The sequence below is a fragment of the Rhea americana genome, unplaced genomic scaffold (assembly GCF_003343005.1).
Source record: "Rhea americana isolate MKP2758 unplaced genomic scaffold, rheAme1 scaffold_313, whole genome shotgun sequence".
Classification (NCBI taxonomy): domain Eukaryota; kingdom Metazoa; phylum Chordata; class Aves; order Rheiformes; family Rheidae; genus Rhea; species Rhea americana.
In genome coordinates, this window is record NW_028186439.1 from 743,878 (window position 1) to 753,812 (window position 9,935).

A 9,935-nucleotide genomic window follows, 5' to 3' on the forward strand; every position below is an offset into this window, starting at 1 on the left:
CCCTACTTTGAATATGACAAAAGGCTTTTTCCGTGTCCTAATAAGTAATCCTCGTTCACATGAGTTGTTCCACTGAGATCAGTCAAAGTACCAATCATCAAGGATTGTAGACCTGGGCTATGCCTTCAAAACAAAGTATTTTTACAGCCTTCTTTTTTTCTAAATAAAGAGAAAAGAATTCCTTCCCTCTAAATAACCTACATCACCTAAATGTCCGTACCTAGCAACTGGGAAAAATCTTAAGATGTTTTGCTCCTTCAGAGCAGCTTATAAATAGAGGAAAATATTTATAATATTGGTATTTGTGAATATTTTAATGTATTTAAATGTTTTATAAGTATACTCATTGTCTAAACTTTGTTTTATATTTCTCAAAGTAGTTTTCTAAAATTAAAGTAATGATAATAATAGAAGCAGGAGCAGTAACAAAGCCCCCCTCCCCCAGCTACTGAGAATATTTATCAGGCTATCCCAGAACGGGCTGTTCTCCACTTGGCAACCCTTGTCAAATTCGCACTGATTTAGCCAAAAGACTGCAAAGTTGATTCCTCCTCTCTGATAGTTTTCTGTCTTTCCATGAAAGACAGAAACTCTCAACTCTGTTACGCTGGCAGAGTGCCACCATGGGAGGTGCTCTAAAAAGAGGTGAGGAGTTGAAGGCAGATCACCTTCTTTGCTTCTCTCTGCCACCCTGAATATTGAATCGATTTGATTAATGGTGAGTTAATAAATGTAGTTTGTCCCTAACAATCTGTTCCACATCAGTTCTTTTCAATGTTTTAAAGYGTTGTAGTCAACGCAGTCCTAGTTAATCTGAGGGGCACTGTTGTTTTCTATAGTGTTAAACCTGAGCCAGAGGCATCCTGAGATTGTACCATCTGTTCCCTATCTCACTAAGTCTTTCTAATACCTAAGATGCTTTCTGAGAACCCTGTGCATTTATCCTGGAGACATATTTCTCATTTCATTGTGAAAATGCGAAAGGTCCARAACTGGTCCCCTTTTCTATTAATAAATAAGTGTAGTGGAAATAGAAATAGTTTCCATTTGAGCTATGTATTTATTAAAAAAAAGCACACACAGTAAATGAAAATGCAGAATGGAAAATGTTCCCTGTCTTGTGCTATTGTCGGTATAACTGGGCTGTGGCAGAGACCCTTCCCAGCCTTGTGTCTGCAGCGCCTTTATACAGTCAATATCATTTGTGGATACCATGCTGTTGGCAAAACTTAATTGTACCAACATATTTTAAAGCATTTCTTGTTTATCTTTTCCAGGAAAAAAAAGCTTGTTCTAAAGGGGCAGAGCTGTGGTTTCAATTTTTCATACTGAAAAGTCCTTGGAGATGAGGACTGTACAAGYAGCGCTCATAAAACTCAGAGGAATTTCAGTACCTGCCTGCTGTACTGGAAAATATCTCTCCTTAGATTGCTGAAAGTCCAAGAATTTTTTACGTGTAACTTATTTTTTTGGCATTAGCACCTTTCTTTCATTTGTTTGTTCCCATTAAGTCAGATTGTCTATCCAGCAGCCGGGTCAGGGTAACACTCAGTAGCCAACACCATGTTCAAATGAGGCTTAAACCTTGCAGCAGGGCCTTCCTTCCTTCCGGCTTTAGCTGTTCCAAACAGTGGGTTTTCTATTGCTTTCCTTAAGGGTGTTCCACTTCCTAAAGGATTTAAGTTGTGATCCTCCAACTGTTGCTTGCTCCTGATTCCCAAATGGCACATGGGGACTCTTTTCTTTAACTGGGTTTATGCGGACAAATTTTTTTCCTTCTCATAAATCTGTTAAGCCATTCCTTTCCCTCTTTGATGCTTGCACCCATCTGAGTTGTAGGTAAGTCTGTCATGTTCCCTTTTAGTTTTCTGCCGGTAGGGTGATGGTCTGGGCATTAACATACCTGATCTGAGTGGGAAGGAAAGGGTTCTTTTCTTCACTGGGGTAAATGAGATTGTCCTGCTTTGGATCAGGAAACCCATGCTGCATTGATGTGTGTGGAGCAGAGTAATGTGGTGCCGTGACAAGGATCTGCCCAGTAGACTGGTTACCACCAGTAACTGAAAATCAAGAGGGCCAGGCAGTGAGGTGTCCTTAACGATCTGTTCCAGTCTCCAGTGACTAAAATCTGGGAGAGCCAGGCAGTGAGGTGGCACTTGGGAAGGTAGTACCTGGGTGGATTTCATCTGCTAGGCACTGATGAGGAAAGATGGGTTGTGATTTTAGTRTAGACTGAAGAACAGATTTGGAGGGGAGAAGTAGATGGCTCGTGTCATGGAGAAGTAGATGGAGGATAGCTGAGTGCTTGCGTAGAGCTTTTCAGCAACTCAAGTATAAATTGCTTGCATTTTCCATCCCTCGCAAAAAAAGCAGCAGTAAGGCTGCATGATGTTGAGGGAACCAAATTTTTGCTGAGACCAATGTTACGGGGTCACTGCAGGATCTGTCTGCCCACCTCACCTACCGCTGGAATGGGGGGCCCCAGGGACGCATCTTGCTTTCCTCTGCAGGCTGCACTCAGGTGTTTCCCATCCTCCCCTGGAGCTCTGTGGCTTTGTCTTTTCTGGCCAGGGGTGGAGGAAKCTTGGCCACCATTGGCAYAGAGAGAAAAGGGAGGAGAAATGGACCAAGGACTGAGTGTTGTGTATTTCTCACAGAGCAAGTTTTGTGAAGGCARTGGCCCACTGGGGAGGGAGAATGCTAAAGAAGAAGGGAGGARCAGGAGTTGAGGAGAGCATGACTGGGAAGTGTTGGGAAGGGAACTGTCTTGTTGTCAACTGACTGGGTTGATGAGGGAATTGTCCCGAGATTTTTAAGAGGTTTGGTCAAAGCAGTTCTTCACTGAGTGCCAGGAGAGTTCCAGTTGAAATCATGGCACTGCTCTTCAAGGGCAGTGGTAGGGTTTGTTGCTTTTCGTTGGCTGGTTGGTTTTTTTGACTGCTGGTTTTGAGGCCTGCCCTGTGCTGCAGGGACTTGCCCTCGTCGAGGCACTTTTGGTGGAGATGTTTGATTTCTAATCTGGTGTAGTTGTATGATGTTGATTCAACGGTGGACAAGGACCTGTTCTCAGCTGGCTACCACAGGCAAACGCTGATCCCAAAGGGGGCTCGGCACGGTTTCTGATGAGCACTTAGCATCGCAATCATGTTTAAAAGGAGGCAAGGTCTGACATTTGTGATGCTTCATATTTCATTCATTACCCYATCGTAAGAAATGTTCCAGCTAGGCCTGTAAGTGGCCCGTGTAGGCATTTCAGATACAGAAACAGTGAGAGAGAGACTGGTCAAAGGAAGGGCATATTAGACTTGGGATTAAAGTGCATGAGCTGATAGTTTGGTCTTTCCAGCCCCTGTCCTGCCAGCCTAACACATTTTGCTCTCTCTCTCTCTCTCTCTCTCTCTCTCTCATCCTCTTCCTACCTTACCTGCCTCCCAGAGGAGAAGAATAAACAGGATATCTCCTGGTTGTCTGCCTTCCCACCTGCAGCCTGGCATCATCTGCTGCTCTTCCTGACACATGCCCTTCAGCATCCTTGGCTACTTAATCTTTGGGTGTTGGGCCAATGCAGCTTTGGTGGAAGAAAGGAGAGAAATGCCAAACACAGAATCCCAGAAGACCAAGGATTTAGCTTAGCGCCATGTCAGGGCACGGTCATAAGTGTCTAATGCACAAATGGCATTCCTCTATACAGGCAGATCTTTCTTCATTTCCCTGGTAGTAAAAACCTCTCCACCGGCATCAAACAGGGATAGACAGCAATGTGGAGACTCATAGAGAAATTAGAAATGAACAGTTAACTCTAATTACCATATTTTATTGCCAAAAAAACAGCCCAGACCTCCCATAAGCCYCACAAATCACTCTGAAGGGTTATTGCTGCTTTAATGATGCTGTTTTACCACAGAGATGCGAATGAGACTTAATGAATTTTCCGAAGGCAAACATTGAGTAAGTGTCAGAGGTGAGGTGGGAGCTCAGCAGTCCCTTGTTTAATTTACTAAGCCAACGAGCCTCTGATGATGTGTGTGTTTGTATTGCATGGCTAAGCGGGTGCCTATAGACGGTCCAGGTAGCCACCTGTCAGAGCTGAGGGAGAGGGGCATCCGTGACGGCAAGGCTGGTGGGTATGTGAATATTAATTTCAATATAAGTTTGTTTTATTTATGGACCAGAAAGGACCAAACAAGACTCCAGTGGCTGCAATTTGCTTAACCAGTCTCATCACCATGGCTTTTGTCTTCATTGGACAAGTGAATGTTCTCGCTCCTATAGTCACCATCAACTTCATGTTGACGTATATTGCTGTAGATTATTCCTATTTCTCTGTCTCCTTGAGCTACAACATTCAGCAAAAGCCTGAAAAGATGCAGATGGAAAATTCGAGGCCTGCCCACCCTTCCCAGCCTTTAATTTTGAACAAGGCTTCCGCTTACGGATCAGACGGAATAATTCAAAGCAGATCAAATGGCACTTTGCTGGAGTTCACGAGAGACATGGACCAGCTTTTTAAACCGTTTCATAACGAGCCCAGCACTTGCGAAAAAAAAGAGGCAGCCGAGGATTTAACCCAAAAGGTCAAACCGAAGAAGACAAAGAAGCCAGCCAAGCAAACGTTACGGGACAGCTTCCTCTTGGATCTCGAGCGTAACGCCGGCCCGGCTCGCTACGGCTGCGGTGAAACGTTGCAGCCCGGCCGAGGGAGCCCGCAGCGCCCCGCGGAGCAGGGCCGCCCGCCTGGGAGGGCTCCGCGTTGGCCGCCTGCGGCGAGCTCCGAGCTGACGCGGGACCCTGAGCTGCCGGAGCAAGGCGACCGGCTCCGCAGCGGGACGCGGGGTCCCCCTGGCCGGAGYGCGGGAGGTAAAGGCTGAGGGATGGACGTCTCTGTTTTCGCGCGGGAATGCTTTATCACCTCTGTCCTCCTGGTGCTTTTCCAGGRGCGGGCGAGAAACTAGCTTCATACGGCGCTGTCATTCAATGATTCATAGCGATAATATCTTTTATTACAGGTAAGGGGAGAGTTCATCGAAATGAATCGCAGGAGAAGTTCCAGTGTAATTTGCCTGTGGGAGATTAATTGCAGGAAAGCAGACAGGACTATATTTAGTCTAGGATTTTACTGTATACTCATTATTCTACTGATGCATCCTTAGTGCTGTACATTAAAAAGATTTTGAGTGTATCTAGGGGTTTATTTAGTCTTGATGCAAGGTAGGAGGGATGGAGCCATGTGAGTTAAAAACTGACTATCAAAATGAAATGATTCCCATGCTGCAAATAGAGTCTGGTATTCGTCATCCACAGCTAAGTGTCTGAATTTGCTTTTTGGCAATATGAATATTTTAATACTGCATATTTATATGAAGTTTACAGTCTCAGATCTTTAGTTTTATTAACATTAGTCAACTTCACAAACGMTTCTGAGGGAGAAAAGCCTTGTTTCTCTGCTTCTGTGAATATGGAAACTGAGGCCCAGGTAGGCAGGGACTTACACATGGTCTTAGAATGGACTGAGAGCAGGCCTGGAAATGCCTTTTCCCTGGCACTTTCTTATTGCCTTCCTCTTAGAAGTTTTAGTTAAACTTTGTGATACCCAGTTGTCAGCTAGAATTTCAGCTAGAATAATTTTAACATCTCCGCTTTTTTTTCCCCACCTTTTTTAATAGATTTATCTGCAAAGCAACAAAATCCTGAGCTGGGAATTCAGCAAATACCAGTATCCTTCTATTCCAGATTCTGCAATCACTGGGTTTCCTTTGTTGGTGTAAGTACTTTTATTTTGAATACTGCTTTGTGATTGTAGAAAATGGAAAGGAATTCACCACTTAGTGCAGAGTAAATACACTCCAGTGCTTAAAAATAGCTTTTGTTTCTATTATTCCGGATCACCTGAACTAAGTGCTCAAGTACTATACATTCATCTGTTCAAAAAACTCCTGTACCCCTGATCAAACACCTTGGGTGCAAAATTCCACGTTTTGAGGAAGGAAAGTTCCTCTAGCATGTTATTTTAAAGAATAAATAACTTTCAAATAGCATCTACCCGAAGACACTGAGGAGCTTAGGACATTTCAGTTCATCTTGGAAAGACTGATTAATGGGCAGATAACAGAGAAGAGGTCAGTTATGCATAATGAATGAACCATATGGCTTTGCTGCATGGTTTCATAGCTCTGTGTAAAATATAATAAACACCCTGAACAACACACTGAACCCTATTAATTTAATCCTCAAATTGAATTTGACACCTACTTTTCAAATCATGCTGCTCAAGCTGCTCATTGCTGTTGCTGCCAGCAACCAACTACTGGAGGAATGTCGTGCTGGATTGCGGAGTGGTGGGTGGGGTGAATATCAAGAGTTTCTTATCTAGTGATGATGTCTTTAAGAGGTTGCCTGCCAGTGCTGGTCTTTGGGCTCAGTAGCTAATGTGACTCCCAGATGTCATCACAGAGCTCAGAGTGGTCAGCTCTGTACGACCACAGGGGAATTTCTGTAAAGAAATGATTGACATGTTCATTAAAGCAGATTTAGTTTCCTGTCAATATTCAGACTTGTGAGGAGAGTGTAACAGAGTTGAGAAGGGATCAGCAAAACAAAAAAAAAAAAAAAAAAAAAAATCATAGAAGCAAAATCAGATGCATTTATTCACCCTTGCTCCTTTCTGCTCTGCCTTCTCTCTTTGAGGTTCATCAGCTGTGGCAGTTTTGACTCATTCAGCTCTTTCTTTCCATGCTGTCCATTTGCAAATGAGTGATTTGTTATATTGCTAATGGGAAGTTGTTCCTAATTTGATCCATGAAGATGATACTTATGCCCTCATGCATATGCCCCTTGAAAGTCAGTTTTAATTGTGGCTGTGAATCAAACTTASCTGTGCACTGGTGAGCCTCTGGATGCGCCTTCATGCTCCCAAACTGAGACCAGTGCGGCTACTGCAGCTTGGAGCTCCCCATGGCCTAGCTGAGCCCACCACACAGCACAACCTSCAGTAGTTTGGAGTAGCACAAGCAGAGACCTGAGGCCCAAGCCACGCTGCCTCTGGGACTCCAGGTAGCTCACTGAAAGATACCTCCATGCTGCTGAAGATGATGGTGTAAATTCGTGCCGTCTCTCTTTTAGAAGTGAGACCAAACAAGGCTCCCTAAAATGCAGGAGGCTCATTACCAGGAAGCTTCAGCCACACCATACCCAGTTCCTTTCTGATACTTGGTGAAAATGCTCTGTGTGGCCAAAAAGCCATGCACTGTGGGGCGTTTTGCAGGAGGGAGATGACGTGGTTCCCTGGGGGTCCAGCTGCACCAACAACTGAACTGGAAACATCCACCTGAGCAGTAGCTGCTGCAGAAGATGGGATCCAGTGGTGCAGCAGGTGTGGTGCAAGGACAGTCTCRCTTCTAAAGCTCCTGTCTTGGGGCTTTATTAGGAGACACCTAAAAGGAAATTGTTGTTGTGATAGTGCAGAGTGGCCACATCCCAGGTCACTGACGGTTCGCTCTCCTACATAGTGCTCCAGAGAAGGATGGTGGTGCAGAGATACTATCCCAGCACTGGTTTTGGATGAATTAAAAATATAAGGTTCAACATTTTTAGGAAAGAAAAAAAAAGCAGTTTCTGATGCTCTCATAATGTGAAAAGTGCCAGTGCTCCCCAGTTATTAAAGAGGTTTTGTGTGAGCCTGAGTTCACCTTGCAAAGTTCAAGAATAAATTGCTGAACCTACATGAGGCTGTGTTAGAATGTGAATATTCCTTCACCATCCGTGGACCTGCCAGCTGTCCCACAAGAGCAGGGCAAAAGCAAAGCGTAGCCTCTGGATTTGGCAGAAATAGGATTGTTAGTGCAGTAACTTACTAACTTACTATCTCATATATTCTGGAGTAACCCTAAAACTTGTATTTTCAACAGGCGATTGTGTCTCTTGTAATAATGTTTGTCATTCAGTGGATCTACACCCTTGTTAGCCTCGGTGCGGCAATTATACTGTATTTCTACATTGGCCAAGTCAGTCCAGGACTTCCCCTTGGTGAGTTTTTTTTTTCCTGCACTATTAAATCTGCTTAAAAATTCATTAAGTTTTAATTTAAGTTAATTAGGAATTGAGATTCTTGTGTTTAATATGCAGGTGACACATAGCAAATGATRGAGTTTGCTTCCTTGCTAGTTGTAATACATTTTTGTATCTGAATGTTTAATTTTATATTTAATTCTTACTGTAACTAGCGTTAGTTTGATGGGTTTGATGGTGTTTATTGTTTTATTGTTTTGTACTACTAAATGCAAAAAGAGGTGCTGATACTAAGAATTAATAGAGATGACAGATTGTAAATGTATCACAGCAATGAGAAAAATCTCTTGTAAATACATTTTAATAAACTTAATTAATCAATCTAAATCCACCTGAGAAAAATTTAATGAAAGTGGGAATTATGATGAGTATCTTATTAAATCTCAGCATTCATAACAGCAAAACAAGAGAGCCTTTTGATTCCAGAAATAAGCACGTTGAATATGTTAGGAACGTAATCTGGGAAAATAGTCTTAGGCAAAGGGCATTAAGAAGGTCTGCGCATGTGATCGGCTTAAATAAGTTCAGAATTAAGTAGCAAAGCACATGCAGAAAGCAGCTCATTAGAGTCTGCAGCTCCTTGGCAGAGGTGCAGAAGTGGTTTGGGCTGGTGTATGGCTCTGGAGGGAGAGTGTGATGTGCACAGTGTGTGTGTACGCACGTACGTACGCATGCATACGTATATAGGGTACCGACATGCGTATGTGCAATTTTATGTCCTGCACCCAAAAAAGCCGAGATGAGAAAAGTCAAAGGAACCTGAGTTCATGTGTGATTTACACAAGTTAGAAAAAGCCACCTGTGTTTATTTAGATGAAAGACTCTTAGACACTGGGTTACTAGATACTAAATTTCTGAAAACCAAACTGTGAAAAACTGACAAATACTTGTAAATCAGGACCCATCAGTGTATTAATCACCACTGTCTCTCTCTCAACTACAGCTGATTTCTGTATGTCTGTATGTGATAGTGGGATAGATTGTGGATGGTACTTTCTACTTGCTGTTTTGCATCTTTGGAAATATTATGTGTAAGTTTCATTTTAACAACTTTTTTGACAGCCCCATATACTAAAGAAAAACTAATAATACTTTACGATTTTTGAGGGTTTTTTGCTTTTATATATTCACTACTTTGTATCTCTGCAGTCTGGTTTTAAAGTATCTACCAAAAATGTTCTTAAAAAATTCTCAGTGAGTGTGCAGAGGATACTGGAAGGTGATCTGAAAAATGGCTGCAAATGAAGGCATTTTTTTTCTTGTCTTTTCTTGCATTTGCATTTCCACTCATACAGCAAAGCAATGCAGGGCAAACAAAATATAAGAAAGGAATATTCAAAGCTCAGCCTGATTTTCATTTGGCTGTGAGTGAAAGTCCTGTTATGGCCACACTGGATCAAAAGATCCATGAATTTGTTCTCCAAAAGATGGAATGACCCTTCTGTTTAGAAAGGTTGAGAGATACTGACCTGAGAGATGCTATAGATGGACAACAAGCTAAAGACTTTAGGAGTGCTGGCTGTGCCACAGAAATGCTCCGGGATTTTCAACAAGTCCCTTCACCACTGTCTTTCTCCCCAACAGCTTAAGGCAAATTAAGCTGGTGCTGCCATGCCTCCATCTCCTTCCACATACTTCTGCTGCTACCTTTGCTACAGCTCTGGCAACTTTCTAGCCATGCAGTGAGCCAGTTCAGAAAAATAACTTGACTGAAGAAATTAGAAAAAAAATGTGTTAATATAGTAAGCTAAACCAGTTTCCCGTAGGGTCAGACAAGAGCTCATGCTGGTACAGGGAATGGTGAGACCATCGCTGCCCTAGGTCAGGTCAGCTGAACGGCTCCATCAATCTCCTCCTCTCTGAAGTGGGAA

General features: G+C 42.9%; 1 protein-coding gene across 1 annotated transcript in view; it reads left to right on the forward strand.

The window, feature by feature from the left end:
- Positions 1-9,935, forward strand: part of SLC12A8 (solute carrier family 12 member 8) — a 58,399-nt gene that overhangs the window by 42,076 nt on the left and 6,388 nt on the right. The window contains exons 9-11 of the mRNA XM_085310209.1: positions 4,173-4,857; positions 5,664-5,761; positions 7,905-8,022. Of these exons, the coding sequence (XP_085166335.1) occupies positions 4,173-4,857; positions 5,664-5,761; positions 7,905-8,022 (901 nt within the window). The remainder of the gene's footprint in view (positions 1-4,172; positions 4,858-5,663; positions 5,762-7,904; positions 8,023-9,935) is intronic.